The sequence below is a fragment of the Meles meles genome, chromosome 1 (assembly GCF_922984935.1).
Source record: "Meles meles chromosome 1, mMelMel3.1 paternal haplotype, whole genome shotgun sequence".
NCBI lineage: Eukaryota > Metazoa > Chordata > Mammalia > Carnivora > Mustelidae > Meles > Meles meles.
In genome coordinates, this window is record NC_060066.1 from 94,586,993 (window position 1) to 94,599,757 (window position 12,765).

At 47.1% G+C, this 12,765-nt stretch overlaps 1 protein-coding gene across 9 annotated transcripts in view; it reads right to left on the reverse strand.

Annotated features, from left to right (window-relative positions):
• Window positions 1–994: 994 nt before the first annotated feature.
• Window positions 995–12,765, reverse strand: part of FAM110B (family with sequence similarity 110 member B) — a 165,590-nt gene continuing 153,819 nt past the window's right edge. For 7 of the 9 annotated variants that reach the window (XM_045981064.1, XM_045981083.1, XM_045981034.1 and 4 more), the window contains one exon: window positions 995–4,235. In XM_045981064.1, the coding sequence (XP_045837020.1) occupies window positions 2,818–3,930 (1,113 nt within the window). In that variant the 5' untranslated portion in view covers window positions 3,931–4,235 and the 3' untranslated portion in view covers window positions 995–2,817. Of the gene's footprint in view, window positions 4,236–6,031; window positions 6,046–8,208; window positions 8,383–12,765 lie in introns of those variants that run through there. The other 2 variants (XM_045981073.1, XM_045981102.1) reach the window with 2 other exon arrangements.

Consider the following 12,765-nt stretch of genomic DNA (forward strand, 5'->3'; position numbering starts at 1 on the left):
ATTTTGAAATGTTGAAATCTTCAGTAGAATCCATGACTGAAACAGCGGACAGTGGGGGCGCCTGGGTGGCTCAGTCGTTAAGTGGCTGCCTTCGATTCAAGTCATGATCCCAGGGTCCTAGGATCAAGCACCCCCGTCGGGCTCCTTGCTTGGCGGGGAGCCTGCTTCTCCCTCTCCCACTCCCTCTGCTTGTGTTCCCTCTCTCCCTGTGTCTCTGCCAAATAAATACATAAAATCTTTAAAAAAAATAAAACAGCAGACAGTGATATTAAATTAGCGAAGAAGTGATCGCCTCCCAGAAAACTGGTGTTCTTAGAAAAATGACATCTATTTTTGGTATTTCAATAGCCCTAGAAAGAGATGCATATAAATGCTAAGCCATGAATGTTTCAAATGGCCACATTTCTGCCCTAATGGTGAGGGGAGAATATTTATATATATGTGTGTGTGTATATATATATTTTTTGAACTAAATGAAAGAAATCTATTTTCATTCTATAACCTTGAATGCACTGTGTCATCACCACTGAAAGCTACATCTCCAGAAGTTTCTTCTGGAAAGTAGCGTTCTAGTGGAACAGATAATTAATCAGAGAACCAGAAAGAATTCCAAACCAGCAGAAAGAGTGTAAAGCAACCACATTTGATTTCCAGAAGGAAAAAAGTTGCAAAGAGTAGTAGTTGGGAATCTTATCATGTCTGCTTCTGAAAACTGCTTCTTCAACAATGCTTTCTTTTACATTTACACAGTACATGGAACTTTTTAAGCAGTGTTAATCTTCAGATAACTTGATCCAATAGATACTTGAATACTCAGCGTCCTAACAAGAGGAGATAAGATCTGTCCACTGAGAGGAACGCTGTTTTTCTTAAAGGAGGCAACTACTTGAGGCAAAGGCTGTGTTGTTGACCACAGTGGTCCTGTGCCAACCGTGTTGCCCAAACGACCTGTTGAAAGAGGAATGAACGAACAAGTGGACAAATGTACGAACACGTTTAATGCTAATGACTCTGGACTTGTACAAGTAACATTCAAAGGTAGGTCTCCGCTGTAAGAACTCATAAATATTTACAACCGAAGGTCTTGCAGAAGAGGTTTAAAATTCTGATGTTTAAGAAAAGGTAAAAATAACGCAAGTGTGAACCAAGTAAAGAAGAGGTGGCATATTTTAGGAGGCTTGACAAAACTCTTTTAGCAAAAGCACACTGCTATCACTGTTCAGAATAACTGTGATATGGCGAAAGTAACTTAATGGAAACATGTTCCTTCGAAGCTACTAAAAACCTGCTTCTGGCTCACAGTCCAAAGTTAAACTTTTCGTGGCAGGAGCAAAGACAAGGACAAAGAGAAACCACCACCGTTAGTGCCTGCACCAGAGCTATTTATTAGTGTAACTTTTTCTTTTTTTCTTAAAGATTTCGTAACAACTGAAGTATGTACAAAGTCTTACAGCATTTACACCATAAAAAGTTTCCCATTAGCTGATGAAGTCTAAGGTAGTGCCGCTGAGAACTTCAGAGCATGAGTACGGAGCAACGAAGCAGACCGCTACACGTTTTTACCTCTCCGCCACCACACACCACAACTGTCAGCTGGTCCACAGCTAACGATCCACCTGCAAGACGGGTTACTGGGGAAAACGGGAATGAGTCGATTATGCAGCACTAGAGACCAAGGGGTGGAAGAGCTACATGGCATCATGTCTCTACAGTCTCCCGGAGCTGTAACAAAGGTCCACAGCCTGGGAGAATAACATATGCAAGACAACACAATCGCACTGCTCAGATAATGGTTCGGTTATGAAAGGTATTCGCTTTTGAATGGGAGGCTCTATACCGATATGGCTGGTATTTCCATTTGTGTTCATGTCTTCAGATAGCTCACACCTGCACAAGCCCCACTCCCCTCTCCCAAATAAATCAACAGCACAGGGAGGGAAGGGGAGAGGCAAGAGAGTCAGCACAGAATATTAGTTCTTGATCAAAAAACAGACAAGTTTTTTTTTTTTTTTTAAAGACATTTAGTATCAGCTTTAGGATGGTCATTCCCATCATAGGATTAATAGTAGCAATTTCAGAATCAACCCAAATCAGAAGAACATCAACAAAAACCCCCAACCCCCAAACTCCTAGATTTAATCACCTTCATTGTTTCTGATTGTCTTTCCTTGGGGTATTACACAGAAGCACCAACATTTACACACTTAATCGGACACAAAACGTAGCACTGTTGCCCTAACCATACTTTAGTAAGTGGCAGGAGAATTCCAATATGCAAATGATTAACGTCAGGCTCACCGCTTTCTTCCTCAGAAAACCCAGCCTGGTTCTCTAGCTTAGGTCAGTCACTGTATCTGTTTGGTAGCAGATCCCATGGATTTCCCCCACTGTTTCGGGCTCACACGTAGGCAAATTGGCTTTTTATTTCAAAAAGATTCTACTCTCAACTTAAAAGCCAGTTGATAAAACCTTTAATTAAGACACAAGAGCGCGGGATATAAAAACACAAGAACCACATAAATATCGAAGAAGTTGTATACCATTTTTCGTGTAAACAGTTTTGCTTAAGACTGAAGCCCTAACCGGATTCTGGCCTGAAACTCTTGGCAGATGACGTTGTGTTCAGCCAGGCTCTGCAGCGATGGTTGACGTGGAAGCCAAGTCAGTCCCCATGTTGACAGGCATGCAACTTGGAAACATTGCACAACGAGCAACACAAAGAGTGGAGAAGCTCACAACACTTCAAGGAGACCTCACAACCTTCACGACTGCGGATGCACAGAGACCCACCCCTCCCTCCTCTGCACGCACATGGTCTTACACGTGGGAGACCTTCTGTGACTCTCTAGCTTGTTTGATGCTATATAACCACTTGATGATCCTAGCATTTCTTTCGATGGCAGAAATGCCATACGGCACCCGGTCATTGGCACTGTCATCATTTCTAAGGTCACTGTTACTGTCCTGAGACTGTTCGCAGTCTGAGCTGATCATGCTTGCGCTGCGGAAGTTGAGGGATATGATGTCGGAATTAGCCCTTGCAAAGTTTTCCATTCCAAGGTTTTCCAGCTCTTCGGGGTCCAGTCCGCAGTAGTTGAAGAACCTCTCCACGTCCGCGTCCACGCGGAAATACCTGTCACTCAAGTCCGACTTAGACCGCTGGAGCGAGGGTCTTCGGCTGACACCGCAGGCCGGTTCCACCGGTTCGGCTTCTGGGGACTTCACGGTGGCCATGGCTGCGACCTTGGATTTGGGAGGCAAGGGAGGGGCGGAGCTACTGCAGGGGATCGCTTTTAGGGGCTTCACACTGGTCACTTTGCGGATGTCCGAGGAGCTGTGGGAGACGTGGAGGAAGGACTCGGCCGACTGCTCCAGCAGCCTCCTGCCCACGTGGGAGCCGCCTTCCTGCGGGCTGCCGCGGCCCTGTGTGGGGTACACCTTCAGGGACTCGGCGAAGGAGTGTCGGTGCAGGTCGGTGGAGTCTGGCCGGTGGGGTGGCCAGTTTCGGGAGCTGTGCTTGTGCCCCGAGCCTGAGCTGGAGCCTTCGGAGCTGTTGATGATGTTTTTCAGGATCTCGAGCTTCAGGTTCTCCCTCTGCACGCCGCTCTCGGTCTTGGCGTGGCTGCCGAACACCCGGAGCGTGGGGCTGCCCAGCGCGCGCTTGGCGGCCGGGCACACTGGGGGCTTGGCCAGCACGGCCGGCTTCACGGGCTCCTGCTTGGCGTTGATGACCTCCTGACTCTTGACATACTTGGCCTTGTCCGCTTCCAGCCTCTCCACGGCGCTGAGTCTTTTGGGGTTGGGCTCGGCCTGCCTGCGAAAGTAGTCCGGCCCTTTGTTGAGGATGCGCAGGGGGACCGCCGAGGTGAAGGTGCCCGCGGGGCTGACCGGCTTCACCATGCTACCTGTCTGTAGGGTCTCCGTGGGCATGGTGGGTGGTCTCTCCCCGGCAGCCGTGTTGGATTCTGGTCTGGGCGCCTCCGGATACGCTGAATAGACACATGTACACGAAGCACAAAGGGCAGCGGACGGAGCCTGGAATCTGGGTGTCAGCAGCAGCAGCAGCGGCGCCTCATCTCACAGCTCATTAACTGCCACCGGGCCTCTGATTCACTTTCCCCCTTTCCGAAAGGCCACAAGCCACAAGTTCCTTTAATCTGCTTAGCTGCCTCCTTTCTTCTCCCCAAAGGATGTGGGAGTCTCCTCCAGGTCTTTGTGCTCAACTGCAGGCAGAGCTGAAACACACAACAACCAACCGCGGGTTAGGATGGGCGAGTGACATCACGGCTGTAGCAACAGAGAAACCCCGCGGCGCCCCCGCCTCCGCCGGCCTCCCGGCCCTGGGCCGCTTCTGGGCAGCGATCCCGGGGTCCCGGAGCGCGGACCGCCCGCGCCAGGCGTCCCAGCCCGCGCCCTGGCGCCCGCAGTCGGACGCGGGTGCTGGGGGACAGAGAGGGGCCGAGCTTTCCCACGCGTGGGCTCTTGTGGCCGCCTCCCCGTTGGTGAGATCCGCCCCCTAATCACGCCCGGCTGGCATTCCTTGTATTAAACCCAGGAAATCCTGGCTGAATGTGGAAATGCGGGTTTGGCAGAGACGCGTTCCCAGTTCACTGAACGCCCCTGGGTTCCTACGAATCCGGCATCTGCTTTAGTCTCTGGCAGCGGTGAATTAGAATACGTCTCTTTCTCAACGAAGCAAAACTTCTGATTTCTTACTACCCAATCTCTCGGTAACATCTGAAACGAGCATTTCTTTAATTCTTCAGAAACTGAAAATATTGGCAAGAAAAGGGATTGGCAGCAAAGATGAAAAACAAAATTAAAAAGCGTGTTTCGGTTATCTTACTTTTGCCAACCAATATATTTGAAAACACTTTCTCCTGAAAAAGGAGACACATGTATGACTTCCTGTTAACTACAAGCTTATTTTTTAATTAAACAAGAAAACTAGAAAAACCTCTAGATTAATCTTGTAACTAGATAATTTGATTATAAGTGCTCCATGATTTTTCACACTTAATGAGCAGAAAACAAAAGTGTCTCTGTGGTGTGTAGGTCCCCCAATCCCCTAGGGAACTCAGAACACAATCTTAAAGAGGTCAGTCACACCTAAATATGTTAGGTTAGAGAAAACTAGTATAATAGTTAATTATTCATGTACTTATTATTCATGGCTTTCTGAACAATTTGACCATCCCGTCCCTCAACCAAAACCACTATAAGGAAACATTTATCAGTACTCCCAACAGAAATCTACAGGCCGTCTTTCTACTTAGTACACAATACATGTAGCATTTTTCTAAGAACAACTCCACTCTCTGCCTGTTACTGCTGGCAGAGAACATTTTTGAATGCATCAGCATCCCAAAGTAACTGGGTACAGACTTTTTTGGAGTCTTTGGCTATAATTAGGAATATTAAGGATCATGTATTCAACTAACACCAAATAACTAATTTACAAATAAATAGAGTGGTATTACTATAAAATCGTCTGCTCTCATGGTAAGAAAATGAAGTGTCTACTAAGAACAAGCGTGGAGGTGGGGGAAAGGAAGCCTGATTGTTCTCCCTTACCATCTTTTAAAAACTTAATCTCCAAATACACTCGCCGCCATGTTTTGTAAAGAGACAATTTCGGTAATCTGCAAAAGGATTTGTTCTAATAAAAATATTTTCTGACGCGAGACTTGAGAAGCCCCAAGGCAATTCCTACATAATGACTTCCTTTAATTGTGCAGTTGTTATGATACTTCAATCTCGTTGAAAGAGCCACCTCCTCCCCCCTCTCATGAAGATTAAGTGAGATTGCTTCTTTGAACAAATTCTGAATGAAATGCCAGAGGGGAGTGGCAATTTCTCTGCGGAGCCTTCTGTGTTTCTTCATCTATCACCCTATCTACCACCCATCTATCACCCTATCTATCACCCTGATGGAAGGTGAACTGGAGCCCCTTTCCCTGTGGAGCTCAGAGGCAGAACAGGTAGCAGAACCTGGGCTCAGAGGCAACCCCACCGTATCTTTCCCGAGCACTTGAGAGAGGGTTGCCCCACCCCACCACACCCCCACTCCTGCCAGGCCACATTTCTCCCCAGTAAGTGAGTGAGTATGACATCTCCAGCTCCAGCTTCACATCTGGGGCTTCCAAATGTGTCCGCAGTTGGGACAGTGGCAGTACATTTGGGGGCAGAGTGAAGGACATTACTGAGATTTGCGCCCATCAGCTTTGTGTTAAAGACCAAAGCGAACTTTCTGCAAGGCAAGTGGGAAGGTGGCCTGGTGGGGGGTAGGTAACAGAGCTCGTACCTCTTCTCCTGGGGCCTCCTCTCTTCATCTGGGATGTGAGGTGCTTGAATGAGAGTCCCAAGATCCTCTCTCCCTCTAAATCATGGGTTTCTGAGAAGCTAAGAATGAATGAACTATCTCCAATTTAAAAGGGCACCTGGGACTATTGGCCTATGATTGGACCACGGTTCCTGCATTTACTATTCTTAGGAAAATATTCTCTGAATGATAAGTTGTCCTGATCATCTTTTGTGAACTGGCCTTAAAACCCATGCCCCTGCATGACTGTCTTCCCTTGTAACTCCATCATACGAGGACCAGAAGCCCAAATATTTATGCTGTCACTGACCCAAACTCTCCAGCATGCCCTATCACGGCAGGCTCTGAGACCTTTGGAACACTAAATAATAATTGTTACTCTCAACGCACAAGACTGAAGGACACCAGTCTGTTTACCAGGGCTCACGCCTCAGGAAGCTCACTGGCCTGCTTTCACACTGATTTCTTCCTGGAAAAAAAGGCGAGAAAATGGGTAAACGGAGGCAGATGCCCTCAGGAGGGCTCCTGCAGGCAAGCCTGTCTGCTCCAAGCCATCTAACCTTGGGGAGGTTTCTCGAACACAACTAGTGTGAAAGGATTATGTAAGAAAGGCACTGATTGTTAACCACTTTCCACTTCATTTCCTTTTTGTTCCGCCCCCCCCTTCTTTCCTCTGTCAAGCCCAATTGCCCTAATAATTTTCAACACACTGATATTTACACAGGACCAGGTTCAGAGTTTAAAGAGCTTTAATTTGAACTCTTCTGAGAGGACAAGAAAAACATCTTCCTGGAAGAATCGAAAGCAGAAGACAATGCTGTTGGAACAGGTCAGGTGTTGGAGGATCTGTTGTAGCCAACAAACTATGCCTACTTCAAACATAATGAAGGTGGCTTAGGCTGCTCCTTCTTCTAATACTTATCTAAGCATATAATCCCTAACCTCTGTTCTTGTACTTTTCAGTGCTTCAGTGTGGGCTGGGACAGCTGTACATTCCCAGAGTTTTGTAGGGTATATGGTCTGGATGAGGACCAAGTACATTTGGTGAAAAGATGGGTCAAATGGTAGATGACACACCTGGAAACTCAGGGCTACGTCTCAACGTCATTTTGTGACAACCACGAACTGTGCTCAGGGAGCACTGCAGCACACGACCCTCTGCTGACGCAGCCCTGCCACTGGTCCCCAACATCTGGGCAGACCCCTCAGGGGCGGCCAGGAGAGACTGCTGTTGCCTTATCCTGTTCCAGGAAAGCAAAATTAGACCTCAGCTGCACAGGACTGCATGCACCACAGTCATTACACAGTCCTGCTTGAGCAATGACTTCTGGCTAAGAGGGAACAAGAGCCGGAGGGAGAGAGAAACGTCCACTTGCAAACTATATGGCTATATACGACCTCGCTGAATATTCATTGGAACATTTCATGAAAGTCTAGAATGAACTGGAGAATAAAGCTTGGCAGAGCCAAGGTACAAAATGGTCAGCTGAAGGAGAGCACGTGTGAACTCCACTGTGATCTGGCCACGTTATCCGTGTGGCAGTGGGATACCAGACAGGGACAGAGGGCTCAGAAACAAATGGTGACTCCCACTCACTGTAGCAGTGTTTCTGAAACTTGAAGGTGCCGGTGGATCCCTGGGATGTCCTTGAAACGGAGAATCCTAAAGTAGATTTGGGGTGGGGCCCGAGCTTCTGCATTTCTCAAAGATCCCAGGTGACGCCCAGGAAGCTGGTCCAGCCTTTGACTGGTCAGGGGAAAGGGAAGGAAGCCCGCTGCTGTACTAGCAAGCAACAGGCTGGAACTGAAATGCCTCTACACATTTTATGTGAAAAATTGCCTTTATGTGAAAAAGGCAAAGGTCCTGGAATCCGGGTACCACGCACCTCAGGGCCTCTGCGGTGGGGCTGATCATGGGCGACTGTGGCCTGTGTGAGGGGGTGGCCAGCTACGGGCTGCCATGGGGACTGCTGTTCACTGTTGAAGCAGCAAATCCAGATCTCTGCAGAAACTCTCCCGTTTTTAAATTCAATCTGTGAAACACTGGGGGCCAAGTGCTTCTGGTAAGTAAAAAGAAAGAGATAGTTAATGCTTAATTGGTCTTTAAATTTTAAGTAGGAAGAAAGCACCGCAGTTAGAGCAAGGACCCTGGGATTGAACACAGTCCCAGATCCACCTACAGAAGCTTCTTAAATATGTGAAGACTGGCCATTTCCCAGGTGCCTTCCGGCACGGAAAAGGTGGTAATGTTGCTGTCAAGGGGGAGTTTAGTTCAATTTCCAATCACCAAACAGCTCAGCATGGCGACCTTATCTATGAAAATTGAATGTGTTGAATTCAGTGAGCTTGAAAACATCTTGGTTCAAACATTCTTGGAGGCAAATAAGAAAAGAAGCAGTTTACTTTTGAGGTTAATATGGGTTCTTGAAGAACCGATCTTTCTAATTTCCTCACGTGTCTGATCACAGAACATTGACAATGCATATACAATTGTGCCATGTCGCTTTCTGACTTTTTTGTAATAGTATTTGTGCTACTGACTTTAAGGCATCAAATTCCGACTTGCTGGGGGGGTCACTCTCACAGCTGTTCTTGGATATTCCCGTTTAAGGACAGACAAGCACTCTTGTCAGTGAAGTAAAAACACACAGTTTCATAAGATAATGTTACCTCTGAATTCTTAACAAATATAAGAGAAATGCACTCACAGTGTAGGAGTGCTCACCGAATGATGGGCCGTGTTCAATCGGTTAGTACCTGTTGATGGAGCAATTAGGTGTCAGGTGTAAAGAAACAGGAAGTCATGATAATTTAGGGGGAAAAAAAGACTCAAAATGCATACAACGAATATGAATTGAATAATGCCAGTGACAAATGTGGCAGGACTGTCCCAAAAGACTTCCCCACAAACCATTTCTCTGTAGTAAGTCATATGAAGGGCAGTGAGGATATAGAATAAAGGCGCATCCATCCATTCTCAAAGCGGCTGTCTACTGAGTTCATCGTATAATTCAGAAACATCAAAGACAGCCAGTGGCTGGTCCAGTGTGCTAAGCGGAGAGTGGTCAGAGACCCACTGCGGGTGGCAAGGGCAGATGGACTCCAGGTTTTAGGCAGAGCATGGGGAGCAAACAGAAGGGGAATGAAGCATCAGTGACATGGTCAGATCTGTATTTTTAAGAAATCCCCTGTTGGCAGAGAATGGGTAGCTGGAGAGAGGAGCCAGAAGGACTTTGACAGGAGCCAGTCAGAACTGTCTGGGGGTGGGAGAGAGCAGGAGGGCTCAGAGCAGCTGACTTTGGGTCTGGATCCTGGCTCAGTCCCATAAAGCTGAGTAGCCTTGGGCCTCAACTTTTCCATCTCCAAAATGGGGATGATAATAATAGTACCCACTTCTTTACGGGATTTGAGAAGATTCAGTAGAGGCAAAGGCACTTTTGTTCACATAACAATTATGAGGAGGGGGTCTCTGGGGATGGAGAGAAGTACGGACAATTTCAAGAGATGCTGACGAGGTGCACGGGGCTGAATTTGCAGACGGACCAGGTGTGGAGGCTGCGGGGGCATACTGAGGATGACTCTGGGCTTCTGGGATGACTACTGAGAAGTGGTTTATGGGTAAGTACATTCTCTCTTCCATTGCTTGCTCTTCTGCATGCCAGGCCTGAGCCAAACCCAACTCTACGGCCCCTACAAAGCAGCCCAGTGCATGCACACATCGGTCCTGACCTCCAACGCTGGTGGTTCCTGAACCAGCAGGGTGTCACAAAATTTGTCACCTCCTTCATACATATCGCACATAGTTAACACCGTGGTTGTCACAAAAAGATTATATTTAGAAGCAAAATGCACTAAAAAATAATGCTTAGTTCTGGGGGCTAAAGGAAGCAATGCCATTGCCCTTGGAAGACATTGATTTATCAACTTTAGTGAATATGCCGTGTTTTCAACATCTTCCCTTCCGAGTGCAGACTCCTTTGTATTGGTTTCTTTCACGCTGCTAAAATAATTGTAAAAAATACAATGCAAAAGTAGAGGAGCATATCGAAAGTGGAAAAGTAAATGGGGATGTCGCAAAAGTATGTTTCCAAAAATGGACTGAATTTGCACACTAGTGACTGAACAGAAACTAAGAAATCAGAGGGCCAACCATCTGGAAGCATTAAGTCAAAACCACTGCCCTTTCAGGACCTGTACTTTTTCAATTACTGAATGACGTGCCTCGTTCTTTCTTATCATCTGGTGAATCCTGCTCATCTATAATTCTGATGGCTGAATCTTCTCTTTTTTGACCTCAGCGTGACCATCAGCATCAGTTCCAAGCTGTAAGTGAAATAATCTGACCATTCGCACTATTACTTTGAATACTCTTGGAAGCCAAGGGGTTTTCCTTTGACTTTTTAAAAAAATATTTTATTTACTTATTTGACAGGGAGACAGAGAGAGAGCGCGAGCGAGCACACAAGCAGGGGGAGCAGGAGAGCGAGAAGCAGGCTCCCCGATGCAGGACTCGATCCCAGGACCCTGAGATCATGACCTCATGAGCTGAAGGTGGACGCTTAACCGACTGAGCCTCCCAGGTGCCCCTGGTGGCTTTTCCTAATAACATTTCAACTTCTGATTCCAGTATCCTCCTCATTTTTCAGCTTATTTTTTCAGTTGGCTAGAGGAGGTCTTCATATGTTATTAGGTAACAATCTCCACCCTAGGTTTCCATTACTTTGTTTCAATTTTTCCACATGTTAGGTAAACCACTTCTACACTTTCTCAGCACCTCCTTGAAGTCCTGTTTCTCCTGAAATGTGCATTCTACACAATGGTAGGATAGAAACAGATGTTGGAATGAGGGCACATATGTGAGAGAGGCCAACTCTTCACTTAAAACAACTACCCAGATATGGATCAAGAAGTGATGTCTATCTCACTAGCTCTCACATAATGTGCTGGGGCACACTGCTGGAGCAGCAGGAAACTTGTGCCTGCGTTTTGATAAATGTGAGAAAATTATTCTGACAACCCAGGAGGCCCAGTGTTATGGCGATATCCTCCAGGTGGCGCTGTGAGCCGAGCAAGTCCAGAGGGAAGCGTGGAGGGGTGCAATTTGTTACCATCAGTGTTGCCTCATGTCAAGTCGGCAAACAAAGACCAGAATGGGAGACAGCTTTGCCATAGGAGTCTCAGCTCTCTGCTCAGGACTATGATGTAGGAGGCTATGTCTGTCTACCCTGATCTCAGACAGATGAGAGGAAGCTGTGTTTCCATGCGTACAGGGATGGGAGCTTCCTAGGTCCACGTATGTACTTGGGAAAAGGTGGTCTGGGGTTATGGTAAAAGGAATTCCCCCAAAGATTCACCCCCCACAGAAGCCAGTCGCCTTGAACCAAGGGAAAGGCTGTGAGCGCCCCCGAGCGGCTGGAGGGGGTGTGGCTGCCCCCAGGCAACCCAAAAACTCCCTGCGACAGCCCGCTCCGAAATCCCCCATGCCCAGGGCCAACGAGAGGAACCCTGTCCTCTTTGCCATAGCACTCTGCATGCTCTGCACATTCACACACCCTCACAGGACCTACAGGGAGAGGTCAGAGGTGATACCTGATCATGAGTGGGAAAGGAACTGGAGCAAGGAAGGAGAAGAAAAACCCACAATGTTTATTATAAAGTCTCCTCCTCCACAGTAATTCCTCCTCCTCCCCTTCCAAGCCAGCACAGGCCTGAGTTGGAAGAGGCAGAAGCTCATTTAAACCAGATGAGAGGTTGGAGTTCGGGTTGTGACAAATGCTGGCCTGGGCTCTTTTATCCTGAAACTGATCTGAGAACTTTGAATTATTTAAGACTAACTGAAGAGGCTATGGGTCCCATCTGAGATTTCATCGCAGGGATGGAAAGGAGAACTTGGCTAGGTGAGTTCTCAGGGCACGGGAAAAAGAGTACACACACTTCCTGTTTAACCCTCATGAATCCAGGGCAAAAGACAAAAGGGCTCCACATAATATCCTTCAGGTTTTCTCTCTGCCCTTGGACTCGCTGCCCCTCCTCAGTTCAGAGCCCAGGTTCCAGGTCAAGGTCTACTGCGCTTACCCCACAGCGGGGTCTGCGACCCCAGGAAATTACTCAAGCTCAGTATACCTCAATTTCCTAATCTATGGATAATGATTCCTATACTTCCTAGAGCTGATGTGGGAATTCTGTGAGGGAATACACTGAAAAGTGCTCAGCGTGGAACTCGGCACCAAGTTTGCTCAGTAAATGTGAGCGGTTATTAAATTTCGTCCCCAGTGTCCACAACTTGGCACTGATAATCACCATCATTAGATTTCAAGCTTTACGGTAACTGAATGATCTTTTGTCTTAAAATGATTCCATTACTCTCCAGCGATAGAGTGTGTGTGTGTGTGTGTGTGTGTGTGTGTGTGTGCTATTTCTGTCAAAGTGGATGGACTATGCAG